The 20,000-nt window shown below is 41.1% G+C and overlaps 1 protein-coding gene and 1 long non-coding RNA gene across 2 annotated transcripts in view; both read right to left on the reverse strand.

Annotated features, from left to right (window-relative positions):
- Positions 1 to 931: 931 nt before the first annotated feature.
- LOC143293894 (uncharacterized) lies at positions 932 to 4,056 on the reverse strand. Its single transcript, XR_013056817.1, has 2 exons — positions 2,582 to 4,056; positions 932 to 1,098 (listed from the first exon to the last, which is right to left on the reverse strand). It is a non-coding gene; the product is annotated as an uncharacterized LOC143293894 (long non-coding RNA).
- Positions 4,057 to 4,769: 713 nt separating this feature from the next.
- LOC143294381 (uncharacterized) overlaps positions 4,770 to 20,000 on the reverse strand; it is a 30,962-nt gene continuing 15,731 nt past the window's right edge. The window contains exons 2-5 of the mRNA XM_076605855.1: positions 15,267 to 15,319; positions 12,108 to 12,185; positions 6,996 to 7,153; positions 4,770 to 5,160 (exon numbers count right to left, since the gene is read on the reverse strand). Of these exons, the coding sequence (XP_076461970.1) occupies positions 4,856 to 5,160; positions 6,996 to 7,153; positions 12,108 to 12,185; positions 15,267 to 15,310 (585 nt within the window). The 5' untranslated portion in view covers positions 15,311 to 15,319 and the 3' untranslated portion in view covers positions 4,770 to 4,855. The remainder of the gene's footprint in view (positions 5,161 to 6,995; positions 7,154 to 12,107; positions 12,186 to 15,266; positions 15,320 to 20,000) is intronic.

Here is a 20,000-nt window from a genome sequence, read left to right on the forward strand (position 1 = left end):
GTCCACTTCCTTTGCGTTAGCTGTGCTTGACTATGTATGTATACATAACTACATGCATGTATATGAATCATGTGTATTGTGTGCGCGTGCGTTTATGTAAGTTTGTGCCTGCGTATGTGTGCGTATGTGTTAGAGTAGCTGTTAGATACACATTGTATTGTTAAAATGTATGTACGCAGTGTGTGTGTGTGTGTGTGTGTGTGTGTGTGTGTGTGTGTGTGTGTAACATAGATGTAATGTTTTATGTTAACAAAGCGTTTTTGTAAAGCACCTAGTGGATAGTTTGCTATATAAGTATCCATTATTATTATTATTATTATTATTAAAACTCAGACCTATCGGGAATATCCGATACAGATAGATGGCAAATGACTGAAGACTGCCATCAGTAGAACATGAAGAGGCAGAAGCCGGATAATAACATCTGAACAGAGAGATAGACAGATAAAGAAAGAGAGATTTTGTGTACACAGAGAGAGATAGAGAGATAGAGATAGATAGAGAGAGAGACAGACAGAGAGAGAGAGAGAGACAGAGACAGAGACAGAGGGACAGAGAGAGAGGTTTTGTGTTCACACACAGACTGTACTGTAAACACGCAAGCAAGCAAGCAAGCGCACTGGAACACATACACCCATACACACACAGACACACACACAGAGAAACACAAACACACTTACAGACACAGATACACTCAGACACACACATACACACATAACATGAACACTTTTTTTTACACTAATATTCACATGCATTCCCTTTCCTTTATCCACTACTTTACTCCTTTCCGTCTAAAAAACACTTATAGTGAATAGACGTTACACTGAAGAAGAACACACACACACACACACACACACACACACACACACACACACACACACTATAACAAACAGACAGGGCAATCACAACGTGAACACGCCAACAATCAGGAAATATGCATCAGTGTATTCTGTTAATGGAAACTGGAAGAACAAACAATATAGCTGATTACATGAGCCATTGACACTACAATTCCTTGATATTGTTGACCGGTGCAATAGCCAAATGGTTAAAGCGCTGGATTATCAATCTGAGGGTCCTGGGTTCGAATGTGCAGACCTGCTTAGTGCCTGAACCCCCTTCGTGTGTATACGCAAGCAGAAGATCAAATACGCACGTTAAAGATCATGTAATCCATGTCAGCGTTCGGTGGGTTGTGGAAACAAGAATATACCCAGCATGCACACCGCCGAAAACGGAGTATGGCTGCCTACATGGCGGGGTAAATAAAAAAAAAGGTCATACACATAAAAATGTTACATGTCTGTCTGAGTGTGTATGCGTGTGCGTCTGAAATCTGATGGAATGACACAGGAAGCGAATGATAAGCGCCCAGTGGCAGCCGTCAGTCGGCTCTGCCCAGGTAGGCAGCCTGTGGTGCAAATGTCCCCGTGTATGTAAAGCGCTTAGAGCTTGGTCTCTGACCGAGGATAGGCGCTATATAAGTATCCACATCAATCAAGCAATCTATGCATGAGCGGAGACATGTCTAAAATCACAGGAAGCGGAAACAGAAACTCCCCCTTCCCCCAAAACCAACAACAACAACAACAAAACTATGGTTGCTTTTAACAGAGATTCGAAAGAGATAAACACAAAGAACAGCAAGCGTCGGATGATATAACGATGCATTCAAAAGTATCAACTCTGAACTCTCGAAGTCATTTCAACCCTGAACTCGATCCTTTCATTGTAACCAACTGAAATCTTGGCCCGACAACATTACCCACATGTAAGACCTATTAATTAATTACTGCATGGTTTCATACCAGTCCCAGAGTCTGATCCAGTTTTTTTCATCGAAGCTAAACAACTGTGGAGGACAGCAGCCATTGTTATTTTGTCCCTTGTTGTAATAATAATGGTATTTATATAGCGCTGAATCTTGTGCATTGAAAAATCAAAGCGCTTTCGCACCAGCCATTCTCACGCACGCATAACTCTAAAACTGGAGAAACTGAAGACAAGGAAGAGGCAGGGAAGGGAGGCTGTTTTGGGAAGAGGTGGGTTTTAAGGCCAGACTTGAAAGAGCTGAGTGTAGAGACTTGACGAAGCGAAAGAGGAAGTTCATTCCAATTGCAAGGTCCAGAGAGAGAAAGAACGACGGCCAACAGTCGAGAGTTTGAATCTGGGTATGCGTAAACAGAGTGGATCCGAAGCTGATTGTAGTGAGCGAGATGGAGTGTAGAGGTGAAGACAGCCACAGAGATAGGAAAGGGATGATTTGTGAATACATTTGTAGCATAGAGTGCTGATCTTGTACTTTATTCGGTGTGAGACAGGGAGCCAGTGGAGATGTTGCACAAAAGAGAAGTGATGTGCTCAGAACTTTTCTTTGTCTTCTCCTTCTTTCCGTTACACGACCAACATCGACTTGCCGATGACTCTGTCGTGGTTCATGCATGCTGGGTATTTTCGTGTCTCCATAACCCAACGATCACTGACATGGGTTACAGGATCTTTAACGTGCGTATTTGATCTTCTGCGTGCTTATACACACGAAGGGGGTTCAGGCACTAAGCAGGTCTGCACATATGTTGACCTGGGAGATCGGAAAAATGTCCACCCTTTACCCACCAGGCGCCGTCACCGTGATTCGAACCCGGGACTCTCATGTCTCCCCTACCCCATGAGACAGCATGGTCCCAGCAGCATCCACTACCACCACAGCAACCGCTCACTTGTGACCCACATGTGGGCCGGAGTCTTCAGGGCCCGGATCGGCCTCATCTATCACCCTCCGGACCCACAGCCACCGATCTTCCATCTGCGTTTTTTTTTTAAATCTGATTTTTGAAGCCATGGTCATCTTCGAATCCGAATGACGATGAGACGCTCTTCGATTTGTCCATTTTACTCGGGGAAGTTGTATATAGAAATGTATATTTTAAAACAATCTTTTACTAAAGTGACTGATCACACAAAGTTTTGTAAGAGGCATTGAAACAACTGAAATCACAAATATGCGCATGCGCGCGCACACAAACACACACACACACACTTTGTTTTTGAAGCATCCGATATTTGTATTTGTATTTCTTTTTATCACAACAGATTCCTCTGTGTGAAATTCGGGCTGCTCTCCCCAGAGAGAGCGCGTCGCTATATTACAGCGCCACCCAATTTTTTTTATATTTTTTCCTGCGCGCAGTTTTATTTGTTTTTCCTATCGAAGTGGATTTTTCTACAGAATTTTGCCAGGAACAACTCTTTTGTTGCCGCAGGTTCTTTTACGTGCGCTAAGTGAATGCTAGCACACGGGACCTCGGTTTATTGTCTCATCCGAATGACTAGCGTCCAGACCACCACTCAAGGTCTAGTGGAGGGGGAGAAAATATCGGCGGCTGAGCCGTGATTCGAACCAGCGCGCTCAGATTCTCTCGCTTCCTAGGCGGACGTGTTACCTCTAGGCCATCACTCCACATGTAATACACTCTTCTGCAATTTTCCATGCATGTCCCTATTGTGTAACAACCAACGAAGGAACGAAACTAATGGAGGACCGAAATATGCTGACTGACTAATGAAGCAAATCAGTTTCAGTTTCAGTAGCTCAAGGAGGCGTCACTGCTTTCGGACAAATCCATATACGCTACACCACATCTGCCATTGAAGCAGATGCCTGACCAGCAGCGTAACCCAACGCGCTTAGTCAGGCCTTGAGAAAAATTTAAAAAAAAGAGTTAATAAATAATAGATAAATACATAAAAAAGAACTACTACTACTACTAATAATATGTATAAGGTGCAAAAAACTTGATGAAGTCAACCATAAGCGTACAAAAAACAAAACAAAACAAAAACAAAAAAAAACAAACAAAAAAAAAAAAGACAACTAACTAAATAAATAATAATAATAATTTAAAAAAAAATTAACAAGTAAACAAACCAACCATCTGCTTTTCTACTTACCTACCTACCTACCTGCTCACCTTACCAACTGCCTTCCAATCGACTTACCAACCAAACTACGTACGACACAAACCACTCTGACACTTGGCTCAACCGGCTCTCACAAGCGATCCCCCCCCCTCCCCGCCCCCCCCTCCCAGGCCCCTCCCCCCCCCAAAAAAAAAGTAAATGAATTAAATAAATAACTATTAATGTCACAAACAACTAAACCAAACAACGAAACCACCGGCCAACTATAAAAAAAAAAAAAAAAAAATCTGACTGTCCACCTTCCTATCTTCCCAACTGCCTTTCAAGTCCACCTACCTAGTTAGTACTCACACACACATACCTACAATACAAACCCACAAACCCTGTCTCCATTGCTGATACACACACACACACACACGAATGCCAAGCCTATTTCCGTCAGCTCGAACAAGCACTCCAAAAACATAGACTGTATCACACAGCGTTGTACACCCCGGACGATGAAAAAAAAAAAAAAAAAAAAAAAAGACAAGAAGAATAAAAAAAAAAAAGACAAGAAAAAAAAAAGAAAAAAAAGAGAAGAAAAACTTCAATCATTCTGACACTGTTTGTGAGGAACTGACCAGCACAGCTGATCAAAGATGGAGATGCACGCACGAACAAGTCTTTAAGTCGTACGCCGATAACTGGAATTCACTGACCCCATTGGCCAGCAAAAAAAAAAAAAAGAAAAAAGAAAAAAAAAAAGCCCAAACCAATCCAGTCAACATGTTCACGGCTTGGACTTTGGATCGGTGAAAGCTGCGTTGCTGGAGGGCGGGGGGGGGGGGGGGGGGGGGGGGGGGGGGGGGCTGAGCCCTGGATGTCTGTCTGTCCGGGGGGGAGGAGGCCCCTATCTGGGAGGCAGTTCCATGGGCACACTTCCAGGACCGACTCAGTCCTGCATCACGCACTCAGTGTATGAAGGAGGCGGTTGGCGTAAGTGATCCTCTGGTACGCCTTTGTTGCTGCTGCTGCTGCTGTTGCTGCTGCTGCTGCTGCTGCATGCGTCAAAGTAGGATGGGGGATGTAGAAAAAGAGGAGGAGGAGGAGGAGGAGGAGGAGGGACAGAAGCAGCAGCAGCAGCAGCAGCAGGAGGAAGAGGAAGGGGAGGAGGCAGAGGAGGAGGAGGAATGGATAAGATGTTGTCTGCAGGCCTGTTGGAAACGAGGTCTTGGTAGAAGGGTAGACCGATCCCGTCTGGAACAGGGTACAGTGGTGACGATGATGATGATGATGATGGTGATGATGATGATGATGATGATGGTGATGATGATGATGATGACGACGACGACGACGACGACAACGACAACGACAACAACTACTACTACTACTACTACTAGTAGTAGTAGTAGTAGTAGTAGTAGTTACTACTACTACTACTACTACTACTAAGCGAAGATGAAAGACTAAGAAGACAAAAGAAAGAAACAAAGATTAAAAAAAAAAATCAGTCATAATTTCTTTTGTCATAACACTCGCAAATATTCGTCCGCTATAAAATAAACTGATACACAAACACACACACACGGACACGCACACACACACAAACACACACGCACAAACGCACACGCACAAACGCGCGCGCGCGCACTGACTGAAACCATTTATTGTCAGATTAACTGTTTGTTGTACTGACAAACGCGCGCGCGCACACACATACACACGCACACACATACACACGCACACACATACACATACACGCGCGCGCGCGCACACACGCTCACACACACACACACACGCGCGCGCGCGCACAAACGTGCATACACACACACGCACAAACGCACACACACACACACACATAGAGAAAATAAAATCCCAAAATAACGCCCAGTGAAAAGAATCAGACAGAATATATAAAAAACAAAACAAAAACAACTATGGAAGAAAATCTTTACAGATTCATGTAAGTTTGTGCCTGCCTATGTGTGCGTATGTGTTAGGATAGCTGTTAGATACACATGTATGTTAAAATGTATGTATGCAGTGTGTGTATGTGTGTGTGTGTGTGTGTGTGTGTGTGTGTGTGTGTAGTCACATTTTGGTGTGTGTATGTAACATAGATATAATGTTTTATGTCAACAAAAGCGTTTTTGTAAAGCACCTAGAGCAGATTTCTGGATAGTGTGCTATATAAGTATCCATTATTATTATTATTATTATTCATATATTGATTATACAGTGATCGCCTTAGACAGGTACGTCAAGCGAATGCTATTGACCTAACCGGATTAACTAAGATCAATCGTGGTCAGCGCAGTTAAGCATTTTAACCGACTCACTTAAGCCGTGCACACGACATTGACATTACAGAGTTTCGCATATATATATATATATATATATCACCACTTCAATCAAAATGTCTTAAAATGTTATTCCATATTTCGACACATGCTGTTCGATATACTTTTTGTGAATTTTATATATATATATATATATATATACACACATATATTCATATATATTTATCTATATATCTATATATATCTATATCTATGTGTACACACACACACACACACGCGCGCGCGCGCGCGCACACACACACAAATCTCTCTCTCTCTATATATATATATATATATATATGCATATAAATATATATATATATATATATATATATATATATATATATATATATATATGTGTGTGTGTGTGTGTGTGTGTGTGTGTGTGTGTGTGTGTGTGTGTGTGTGTGTGTTTTAGTTGTTACATCCATCTGTTAGTAATCCATCCTTCCACATGGATTAATTCACCGTTGTAGGTGTGCTGCAAACTTATATATATAAGAACACAAGCAAAATCTTTGTGTGTTGTAAAACACAAAATAAGTCAAAACATAATATTATACCATCAGTGGAATGTCAACTACTTCTACTTCCTCTTCTTCCGTTACCCTGACATTCGATCGTAAGATCTTCACACATGAGTCCAGCAAGGCACCACAAAACAAAGAGACCTGTCACAAACATGATCATTTCCTTTCTCTCTGTCCGCTGGAAGTTGATACAGTACCTGGTGTGTAACTATACTGGCCTCACCTGTACGCACGAGGTGATAGTTCAACAACAGATCCACCCCAACTTCCGGTTTGTTTCGCCGGATGCAACATTGCTGGTACTTCCGCTGATTCCGGAAGTGACGACAGGCGGACAAAGCGAAACCGATCACGACCAGCAAAAACATGCACACTGCCAACCTGAAAAGGAAAAAAAAAAGAAAGAAAAAAAAAAGAAGAATGAAATATAAAAAAAAGAGAAGAAAAAGAGTACACACACACACACACACACACACACACAGAGCGTACAGAATAACCCCCACGCTCCCCGACACACTGACACTCTCTCACTGACGCACGCAGACACACAACAATAACAACAACAGCAATAACGTAAGGTCCGTCAGACAATGAAGAAAACCCATATTCTTTTGTACAAAATAATGGAAAATTGACGCCTAAAACACACACACACACACACACACAAATGATCACCAGGAATATTGTGTGCTTATGCGGACAAAAAATAACAAGTATGCACATTCTTTCTAATGTTAAAATAAGAGTTTCTTCTTATACTTTCTAATAACACAGCCCCCCAACACCACCCCACAAAAAAGAAAAAAAGAAAGAAAGAAAGAAAGAAAATATATGAAGAAACACCCTCTTTATCCGTAACTTGTGAATCTTTGTTGTTACCTTATCCAAATATCCAATGGCTCATTGACCATAAACATTCGGACAATATAAACGAATTTTATTTGTCAGTCTATGCCATGAATAGATCCTCTTGACTGCGCTGTTGACGTACGGCGTACGTCATGAAATGTCGCTCACCAAATGCTGTATTGACGTGCGCCGTACGTCATGTTACAACGTTCTATGTTTCGAGTCCCGCATTAGAGAAAACGCAGTCTGCTAACCATTAAATTAGCTCCCCTGAGAGCTCTTTATCTCCTGAGTTCCATAAGCTAAAATTATTCATCGGACTGTCATATTTATGGCGAAAGTTTTGCAAGTTTGTACGAAGCTCAAGTTGTGTTTGCAAAGCCATGGCTGTATGCAGACAAACCACAACACTTGCACTTGTATTGAAAGAAATCTTTCGCGATGCAAACAGTAGAGATGAAGATTGTGGACTGAACGAGATAGAACTGCGTGAAGTTGAAGCCCAAGACGCTGATTTTGACAGTGGAGGGGTGGGTGGGAGGTGGAGTGGTTGACGAAACTGAAGACAGACAAGCTCAGCTGATTCAAGATGCAGGTGGGTGTTTACGAGGTTTGTCAGTTTTTTTATTTGCTTTCTGTTTGTTGTAACAATGAATATGACTGCATTGTGTGTGTTTTGAATGTGTTAGCTGTGGTAAGTAGCTTCGTCAGTCACTGGTCAGTGTCTGTGTGTGAGAGAGAGAAAGTCACCTGTGTACTGTGTGACCAACGCTGTGCGAGGGGGCGTGGCTTGCTGGCTGGCTCATTGTTGAAGACATCGTGTGTCACTCACCAAGAGCTTTCTGTGAATTCGTTCCCGAGTGTGTATTGGTTTGTTGTTGTTGTTGTTGTTGTTGTTGTTGTTGTTGTGTGTGTGTGTGTGTGGGGGGGGGGGGGGGGGGGGGGGGGGGGAGGGGGGGGGGGCTGGGGAGAGGGGTTGGGGGGGGGGGGGGGGGAGTGAGGAGATGGTTTCTAAACTGAAATCAGAGAATGATATACAGAATTGTATGCCTAAATTACTTTGTAAATGCAACACTTGTAGAAGTGTGTGTGTGTGTGTGTGTGTGTGTGTGTGTGTGTGTGTGTGTGTGTGTGTGTGTGTTATGAGAAAGAATGAAGGGGGTGTGGCATACCATGAACCAGTTTCAGTGTGTGTGTGTTTGGGGGTGGGGGGTTGGGGGGGGGGGGGGGTAAGTGTGTGTGTTTGTATTTCAGCTTCTGAAAACAATCAGAAATAAAATGGTACCATTTCATAACCTTTTTATATGTAAAACAACAACAACAATAAACTTAGTCTTTTATGCAATGTGTTTCAGGTATGCAGCATGGTGATGATCAAGATGTTCATCCTGGGCCATCTGGAGTTGACAACTTGCCACAAACCTACAGCTGAAGACCAGCAGCAGCAAGACCAAAGGGCAGTAAACAAGCCTCCAGCAATTCTGGATTACAACAAAAACATGGGTGTCATGGACCATCATGACCAACAACTGCAGCCCTACAATGCTACAAGGAAAACCCTGAAGTGGTACAAATACCTGTGTGTACATATTCTACAAATTGCCATGCTGAATGCACACATCCTCAACAAAAAAAAAAAGCAGGCAACATCAGTACATTCCTGGACTTCCAGAAGGATGTAACTAGTGCCATGATTTTTGGTGACCAAGAGCCAGACACTGCTACAGATGACCACACTGTTTGTCTTGTGTGGACGACACTTCATTGATGTCATCCCACCTACCCCACAGAAGGCCCCGCCTACAAAGGAGGTGCAGAGTCTGGTGGAAGAAAGGGCAAAGAAAGGATGTGAGGTTCTACTGCCCAGACTGCCCCAGCAAACCAGCACTGTGTCTTGAAGACTGTTTCCCCAAGTACCACACACAGCGATTTTACTGGCGATGGATGCTGGGTGAGTACACCCTTTTCATTGTTTGTGTGGACTGTGTTGGAGTCTTATGCACCTGGACACTGTTCCACAGCCTTTGACAGTGTGTGTGGTTGATCACAACAGTCACAAGAAAGACTGGTTAATAAGCTGGTTGATATTGTAGCACCTACATGATGGAATGACAGTCACAAATTTTTTTTTATTGCATTTTATGGCATTTTTGTGTCAGATTGGCTCATTATTTGAACATGTGAGTATTAAGAACCAAATCTTGGTTCATTGACTCACTTGTGTAAACAAAGTGAGTCTATGTTTTAACCCGGTGTTGGGTTGTCTCTGTGTGTGTGTGTGTGTGTGTGTGTGTGTGTGTGTGTGTCCGTGTGTTTGTGTGTCCGTGGTAAACTTTAACATTGACATTTTCTCTGCAAATACTTTGTCAGTTTACACCAAATTTGGCATAAAAATAGGAAAAATTCAGTTCTTTCCAGTCATCTTGTTTAAAACAATATTGAACCCCTGGGATGGGCACAAAAAATAAAAAAGAAGCCTAAGTATATGCAAACTGCATTTACTGTTATATTTATATTTTTTGTATTCTCTAAACTTGGCACTTTGACCTCTTATTCTGACACAACAACAAGAGCAGTCATTATTATCATTTTTTGTTCAAACAGGAACTTCTTTTGCTAAGCATGGAATTTTTATTTATTTTGCAAACGTTTTGGGGCAGATAGTAAAAAAGGGAAATTACTCTGTAATTAATGCTAGGGGACTTAATTTATCACAAGTGAGTCTTGAAGGCCTTGCCTCTCTTGTTTTCCTTTCATCTGATATATACTTTTATGCACTTATCTTCAGTACTTTTTGAAATATAAGCAAATTAAAATCATTGGCGTGTTTTTCTTGTTTTTCTGAAAATTTCCTCAGCATAGGCTATAGCAAAACGTACGAGCAGTGAAGGGGATAGTTCACTTGATTCTCAATGTTACTTTGTTCATTTCCCCGAGATTTCCTGGCTCGTTCCTTTAATGTATAATGTTAATAATAATAATAATAATAATAATAATAATAATGGATACTTATATAGCACACTATCCAGAAATCTGCTCTAGGTGCTTTACAAAAACGCTTTTGTTAACATAAAACAGTATATCTATGTTACATACACACACCAAAATGTGACTACACACACACACACGCACACACACATACACACGCACATACACGCACACACACGCACACACACACACACAAACACACACTGCATACATACATTTTAACATACATGTGTATCTAACACCTATCCTAACACATACGCACACATAGGCAGGCACAAACTTACATAAACACACGCACACACGATACACATTCATATACATAATGTAATGTTGGAGCACTCATACACATACACGAACATATTTTTGTCCATTTGAAACGACTTCAGTGAAAAGACATACGTTAAGTTAATCATCAACAATTCCATCAACCAACGAACCAACCAACCAACACGCACACCCCCCCCCCCAAAAAAAAAAACACACACACACACACACCAAAAAACAATAAAAACAAAAACACACAAAAAAACAAACCCAAAAACACAACACAACACAACACACACACACACACACACTCACATACACACAGAATGTACATAATACAGCTATCTCTCCCATTCACACACAACACCGCATGTTCGTTGTATATATATATATATATATATATATATATATATATATATATGATAGTCAGTCGTGTCCGACTATGACCATCAGAACAGCAGAGGAGGCAACTGCTGTTCCGACTATTTGGGCTAGAATTTGATTATAGTAGAGAGTGTCTTGCCCAAGTTACATCCCCACTCTCTCTCCCGACCAAGAGGGTTTTAGGACAGTCGGCGTTGGGGATGGTTCCCAAAGGCCAGCTAGCCCACAAGGCTGCAGCAGTAAGAGCCAGTGGAATTTTGCCTCCTTGTTTGAGAGTCATAGTCCTTCACAAAAGACCAAGCTGTAAATGGTTTCCCACTGACTGGAGAAACCATTGATAATACAGCTCTCACTTTGCTGTTGGCCCAAATGTAAACTTATGTTCTTTATCAAAGATGTTGATATTAGACTGTACAGTACTGCAGAAAGCACAGACTGCAACATACGTTCACTCTCTGCCTTTGACACTTTAAACAAAAATTTTTTTAATTCTATTTGTTTATTTATTAATTATTATTATTTATTTATTTATTTATTTATTTTTGTACGCTTATAGTTGACTTCATCAAGTTTTTGCGCCTTATACATATGATTATTATCAGTAGTAGTTCTTTTTTATGTATTTATCTTCTTTTTTTTTTCTCAAGGCCTGACTAAGCGCGTTGGGTTACGCTGCTGGTCAGGCATCTGCTTGGCAGACTGATGTAGTGTAGCGTAGTATATGGATTTTTCCGAACGCAGTGACGCCTCCTTGAGCTACTGCAACCGAAACTGAAACTGACACTGCCTCTCTCTCCACCCCTGTCCGTCCTTCCCAACAGTCTACATATGTCTCTCAGTCAGTACCCACCAGAAGTACCAGTGTGTGTAGAAAGCGGCGTCATTCTCGCAGCACTGGGTTCCACAGCACAGCTCGGAGGGGCCGCAACTGCAACCAACCCCCCCAACATGGGAAACACATCAGTTACTTCCCTTCCGCCCCTTTACCCGGCGAGACACACAGATACAAAAGACAGACAGACTGATAGACAGACAAAATATAATTTATGTTCACATGCACGTGCACACACACACACACACACACACACACACACACACACACACACACGCAGTCACACACATCCTCCACTCTTGTACACAGATTGTACAGAAAGACAGATGGCGAGAGAGAGAGAGAGAGAGAGAGAGAGACGGGGAGGGGGGGGGGGGGAACTGAGAGAGAGACGGTTCAGACGCTTCAGACATTATTTATTGACACTGGCCTATCTACAGCCCTTATGTCAAGGGGACATAATTCTGAATTGCAGCGTCGTGTATTGAACGAAAAACAACAACAACAACAAAAACAAACTATGAACAGTAAATAAAACAATTCTTGTCAATAAGCTTTTCTAGAACAAGGTATCATCAACCTCTACTATTTAGCCTAACTGACAACCACAATAACAAATATTATAAACTGTTCATAATTTATTCAACTTGACCATCAAGTGCATACAAATGCAATATATTATTCATAGATATAACTACTACATATTCTAACTAACCATTTTTCTTTTCCGGATGTTAATAGCCTCTGCAACATACCTGGCGAGCGAAATTAGAACTTCATCATTATCAGAGGATAACAAGCTCTGCACGGTTTGCCTTCTCTCGGCGGCCACATATAAAAGTTGATTCTTAGCCCTGATATCTTGATAAGCTTTGCAATGAGATAGGAGATGGTCTTCATCTTCTCTCACACCATCCATGCACAAATTATCCCCAATACCTTCCTAATCAAACCATCTTCTATTTGCTTTTAAGCCTAATGATCTGTTTCTAAATCTTGCTAACATATCTCTGTGCAATTTATTAGTAACTATTAACAAAAATTTCTCTGGTTGTAATACACTTTTGAAGGAATGGAACCAAGAATACTTTATACTATCTTCCATCTTGGAGTGCCAGTTTTGTTTATAAGAAGATACTAAACGATCTTTCAATTCCAAAATAAATCCTCGTTCATTCCCAACTCCCTGACTAAGCCATACAATACCAAACCCATTTACTGTAAGAACTTGCTTCACATTGCCCACCCAGTTATGGTTACCTAACTCAACTTGCTGGAGTAACATGTCATATGCCTGTCTACATAGTCTGTTTATAGGGAGCTGAGTTAGCTTTAACCAGTACTTGATGCATTTCACAAAGGCTCGAATATATAAAGGATACCTTCCAGAATCACCGTATGCCATCGTGTTAGAAGAGTGCAATGGAACATTCATAAATCTCTTTATGGCTAATGTATGTACCTTTTCCATTTCAGCATTTTCTTCAAGATCCCATACTTCTGCTGCATAAGTCAACATTGGCTCTATTTGTGTATCGAACAACTTCCAAAATAATGAGGAATCAACTGTTTTCAGTTTCTTCATAGATTTTAAAATTTCTGTTACTCCCTTTTTCCCTTTCCTACACATTTCTGACCATCCCACTTTTAAACTCAATCTTGTCGTAAATACCATTCCTAAATACTTATAGGCATTAGTAACTCTTACTTCCACATTACCATACAACCACTTTTCCCACTGCGATAAATGACCTCCATTACGAAAAACAATAATATTTGTTTTGTCTAGATTAACAGTTAATTGCAATGTGTCTGCGCAGTGCTAGAGAGTAAAATCACATCAGCAGCAAACATTAACAAAAATATTTCAACAGCACCTGGGATTAATTGTACACCATGTTTACCTTTTTCTGACATTTCAATGGCTAATTCATTTATAAAGAATGCAAACATTTCAGGACTCAAAATACAGCCTTGCTTTACACCACGGGGACAGCTAAAATAATCAGAGTAAACTCCTTTTTCACGCACACATGCCAAAACTGACTCATATACACCTCGAAGTGCCATATATATCTTTCCATTAACACCAGTTTTTCTCAAAACGTGCCACAATATATTTCTATTCACAGAGTCAAACGCCTTTTTAAAGTCTACGAAAGCAACATATAATTAAGTATTCTTCTTAAGAAATTTTTTAACTAAAGCATATAAAGTAAAAAATATGGTCTATAGTACTAAACCCGCCTCTAAAACCTGCTTGTTCTTCAACAACTTTCCCCTCTCTTTCTGCCCACTGAGCAAGCCTTCTATTCAAAATGAAAGTGTATACTTTGCTTTTTACGTTTGTTAGAGCTACACCCCTATAGTTGTCGGGATTGTTCGTGTCCCCCTTCTTATGGATTGGCACAATTATTGATTTACACCAATCTATGGGAAATAATCCTTTATCAAACAGTTTATTAAACAATGACGTGAGAAAGTCAATAACAACAGTGTCAATATTTTTAAGCATCTCTCCGACTATTTTATCTGGACTGGCACTTTTTCCATTTTTCAGATTTCTTATGCTGGCTTTAATTTCATCGACTGTTATAGTGTTATTAAACAGGGGTTCATTTGAGATTTCTTCAATTTCATCATCTTTTCCTTCTATATCTGTTGTGTCTTGCCCACCATCAAATAAATTGAACACATAATAAAAATGGTCATACCACTACTGTGATGTTATTTCATTATAAATAGCAGTTTTCCTGTTTACTGATCTGATAGTTGCCCAGAGAGAGAGAGAGAGAGAGAGAGAGAGAGAGAGAGTGTGTGTGTGTGGAGGGGGTGGGGGGTGGCGGGGGGGGGGGGATGTGTGTGTGTGTATGTGTGTGTGTGTGTGTGTCTATGTGTGTGTGCGGGGAGAGAGAGAGAGAGAGTGTGTGTGTGTGGAGGGGGGGGGTCAGTGGTCGGGGGGGGGGGGGGATGTGTATGTGTCTATGTGTGTGTGCGGAGAGAGAGAGAGAGAGAGAGAGAGAGAGAGAGAGAGAGCGTGTGCAGGACTGTGTGTGTACCTGCTGACAAATTCTCTTTTAATTCTTCCACTCGGGCAGAGAACTATGTGATCGGCAAACTAACAGAAATACATGTAGTACGAAGTGAACAATTCAGTGCAGTCTAGGGAATACTCACAAGAACTGCACCATACGACCGTCAGTCATGCCGAAGCACTCCATCGCCTGGACCTGCAAAAAACATCATCGTCATAGTTATTATCACAGACAGTGGCAGCAGCAGCAGCAGAAGAAGAAGATGATGAAGAAGAAGAAGAAGAAGAAGAAGAAGAAGAAGAAGAAGAAGAAGAAGAAGAAGAAGAAGAAGAAGAAGAAGAAGAAGAAGAAGAAGAAGAAGAAGATGATGATGATGATGATTATGAAGCTGAAGAGGAAGAAGAAGAAGAAGAAGATGATGATGATGAAGCTGAAGAAGAAGAAGATGATGATGATGAAGAAAAGAAGAAGAAGAAGCAGACGGTATCTCACATTCCTCGCACACAATTTGCATTCTCCTTGTAATCATCATCATATTTATAACCATAGTGGTAGCAGCAGTCGAAGTCGTAGTCGTAGCATTAGCAGCACCCGTTGTAGTTGTAGAAGTAGTAATGATAGTAGTAATGGTTACAGAAGAAGAAGAAAAAGAAGAAGAAGAAAAAGAATTAATGATAGTAGTAATGGTTACAGAAGAAGAAGAATAATTAATGATAGTAGTAATGGTTACAGAAGAAGAAGAAGAATTAATGATAGTAGTAATGGTTACAGAGGAAGAAGAAGAAGAATTAATGATAGTAGTAATGGTTACAGAGGAAGAAGAAGAAGAAGAATTAATGATAGTAGTAATGGTTACAGAGGAAGAAGAAGAAGAAGAATTAATGATAGTAGTAATGGTTACAGAGGAGGAGGAAGAAGAAGAATTAATGATAGTAGTAATGGTTACAGAGGAAGAAGAAGAAGAAGAATTAATGATAGTAGTAATGGTTGCAGAGGAAGAAGAAGAAGAAGAATTAATGATAGTAGTAATGGTTACAGAGGAGGAAGAAGAAGAATTAATGATAGTAGTAATGGTTACAGAGGAGGAAGAAGAAGAATTAATGATAGTAGTAATGGTTACAGAGGAAGAAGAAGAAGAAGAATTAATGATAGTAGTAATGGTTACAGAGGAAGAAGAAGCGGAATTAATGATAGTAGTAATGGTTACAGAGGAGGAAGAAGAAGAATTAATGATAGTAGTAATGGTTACAGAAGAAGAAGAATTAATGATAGTAGTAATGGTTACGGAGGAAGAAGAAGAAGAATTAATGATAGTAGTAATGGTTACGGAGGAAGAAGAAGAAGAAGAATTAATGATAGTAGTAATGGTTACAGAGGAGGAGGAAGAAGAATTAATGATAGTAGTAATGGTTACAGAAGAAGAAGAAAAAGAAGAAGAAGAAAAAGAATTAATGACAGTAGTAATGGTTACAGAAGAAGAAGAATTAATGATAGTAGTAATGGTTACAGAAGAAGAAGAAGAATTAATGATAGTAGTAATGGTTACAGAAGAAGAAGAAGAATTAGTGATAGTAGTAATGGTTACAGAGGAAGAAGAAGAAGAATTAATGATAGTAGTAATGGTTACAGTTTCAGTTTTCAGTTTCACTTTCTCAAGGAGGCGTCACTGCGTTCGGACAAATCCACACACGCTACACCACATCTGTTGAGCAGATGCCTGACCAGCAGCATAACCCAACGCGCCTAGTCAGGCCTTGAGTGCATGCTTACACACCTGTGTACCCATGAAAGCGGATTTCATTTTACGTAATTTCGCCAGAGGACAACACTCTCGCTGCCATGGGTTCTTTTTCAGTGCGCCAAGTGCGTGCTGCACACGGGACCTCGGTTTGTCGTCTCATCCGAAAGACCAGACGCTCAGTTTGATTTTCCAATGGTTACAGAAGAAGAAGAAGAAGAATTAATGATAGTAGTAATGGTTACAGAGGAAGAAGAAGAAGAATTAATGATAGTAGTAATGGTTACAGAGGAAGAAGAAGAAGAAGAAGAATTAATGATAGTAGTAATGGTTACAGAGGAAGAAGAAGAAGAATTAATGATAGTAGTAATGGTTACAGAGGAAGAAGAAGAAGAAGAATTAATGATAGTAGCAGTAGTAATGGTTACAGAAGAAGAAGAAGAAGAAGAAGAAGAAGAAGAATTAATGATAGTAGTAATGGTTACAGAAGAAGAATAAGAATAAGAATTAATGATAGTAGTAATGGTTACAGAAGAAGAAGAAGCGGAAGAAGAAGAAGAAAAAGAAGGAGAAGATTGATATTGACGAAGAAGAAGAAGAAGAAGAAGAAGATTGATATGAAATCATAGGGTTCCTCGCAGACAACTTCTATTCTTTTTTTTTCATCATGTTAACAAGCATCTCACACTCTTCAGACGGGGCTCACACTTTCATGTCAGATCATAATAATTTTATTACGCTACGCGCACATCACATTCCTCAGAGCCAAATAATTACACTTTCCCACGGACCGCTATTTCACGCACCTCTCACTACCGAGACAGTAATAACCATGCCTCCATTTGTCCCGGCAGAGGCTTATTTCACGGTCGCCTTGCTGGCAACAGGGAGGAGAATGAATTGGATGAACGATGCTGCAGATTGCTAGCCGAGGCTTGGAACTGACCTGATCAGCCTGGAGCTGTGATGAGGTGGAAGGAAGGAAGGAAGAAAGGAAAGGAGGGAGGGAGGGAGGAAGACATGAAGGAAGGAAGAAGGGAGGGAGGAAGAAATGAAGGAAGGAAGGAGGGAAAGAAGAAAGGGAGAGAGGGAGGGAGGGAGGCAACAGGGAGGAGAATGAATTGGATGAACGATGCTGCAGATAGCAGAGACTTGGAACTGACCTGATCAGCCTGGAGCATTGATGAGGTGGAAGGAAGGAAGGAAGGGAGGGAGGGAGGGAGGGAGACATGAAGGAAGGAGGGAGGGAGGGAGGAAGAAATGAAGAAAGGAAGAAGGCTGGATGGAAGGAAGAAGGAAGGAAGGAAGAAGGGCGGATGGAAGGAAGGCAGGAGGGAGGAAAGAAGGAAGGAAGGGAGGGAGAGAGGAAGGAAAGGAGAAAGGGAGGAAGGAAGAAAAAGGTAAGAAGGAAGGAAGAAGGGAAGATGGAAGGAAGGGAGGAAGGAAAGGATGAAGGAAGGAAGGAAGGGAGGGAGAGAGGGAGGAAGGAACGAAGAAGGAAGGAAGGAATGAAGGGAGGAAGGAAGGAAGGGAGGGAGGAAGGAAGGAAGGGAGGGAGGAAGGAAGGAACGAAGAAGGAAGGAAGAAAGGAATTAAGGGAGGAAGGAAGGAAGAAAGGAAGGAATGAAGGAAGAAAAAGGAAAGAAAGAAGGGAAGATGGAAGGAAGGAAGGAGGGAAGGAAAGAATGAAGGAAGAAAAAGGAAAGAAAGAAGGAAGAAGGGAAGATGGAAGGAAGAAGGAAGGAAGAAAGAAAGGAAGGACTGAAGGGAGGAAGGAAGAAGGAAGGAAGGAATGAAGGGAGGAAGGAAGAAAGAAAGGAAGGATTGAAGGGAGTAAGGAAGAAAGAAAGGAAGGATTGAAGGGATGAAGGAAGGAGGGAAGGAAGGAATGAAGGAAGGGAGGAAGGAGTTTGAGTAAAAGTGAAGGATGAGAGGGAAACCTTGGTCACGGATTCTTCTTCTTCTTCTTCTCCTCTCTCTCTCTCTCTTTGAAACTTGATATGAACAGGCACTTGAAATTTATAACAACGAAATTTAGATTAGGAATATCAGAACTGACAGTGCATCGCTCAACATACAAAACTTCTAGTACGAATGATTTAGTCTGCCCTCTATGTAACGAATCTGAAGAAAACGAATTGCATTTTGTTCTTTGTTGCCCAGTACTAGAAAATACTCGTGAAATGTTAGAAAAAAAGCAAAATATTACAAAACATCCCTCTTTGTTTAAATTAAGTCTGTTGATGTCGTCAAGCAAACAGTAAGGACGTTCGTGATTTTTCCTAGTTTTTGTATACGGCTTTCAAACTTAGAGAAATAGTCACTTCGTGAAATGAATATAATTATGTTTTGTTATCTACATTTATGCTTATGTTGTCTTACTGAGTTGTACAATGTTCATATTAACCCCTTCACTTGGGGCTCAGAGGCCTATATGTGAATAAACCATTCCGTTCTTTGAAACTCTCTGTGCTTGTTGATTTTCTTCTAGTCCTATCATTGATTGATTGATGTGGATACTTCTATAGCGCCTATCCTCGGTCAGAGACCAAGCTCTAAGCGCTTTACATACACGGGGACATTTGCACCACAGGCTGCCTACCTGGGTAGAGCCGACTGACGTTCCTGTGTCATTCAATCAGATTTCAGACGCACACACATACACACTCAGACAGACATGTAACATTTTTACGTGTTTGACCGTTTTTATTTATTTACCCCGCCATGTAGGCAGCCATACTCCGTTTTCGGGGGTGTGCATGCTGGGTATATTCTTGTTTCCATAACCCACCGAACGCTGACATGGATTACAGGATCTTTAACGCGCGTATTTGATCTTCTGCGTGCTCATACACACGAAGGGGGTTCAGGCACTAGCAGGTCTACACATATGTGGAAAAATCTCCACCCTTTACCCACCAGGTGCACCGAGATTCGAACCCAGGACCCCCAGATTGAAAGTCCAGCGCTTTAACCATTCGGCTATTGCACCCGTCATTGTATCCATCTTATTTGTATCGAGACAAAACTGTCCCAAATAAAAATACTGCTTTTAGACCGGACAGGCAGAGCGGTCATGTCAGATGGAGGTCGCACTGATTAAAAATCCAATACATTGGGGGTAGACTACAGACCTGT

This window comes from Babylonia areolata, chromosome 19 (assembly GCF_041734735.1).
Source record: "Babylonia areolata isolate BAREFJ2019XMU chromosome 19, ASM4173473v1, whole genome shotgun sequence".
Lineage (NCBI taxonomy): Eukaryota > Metazoa > Mollusca > Gastropoda > Neogastropoda > Buccinidae > Babylonia > Babylonia areolata.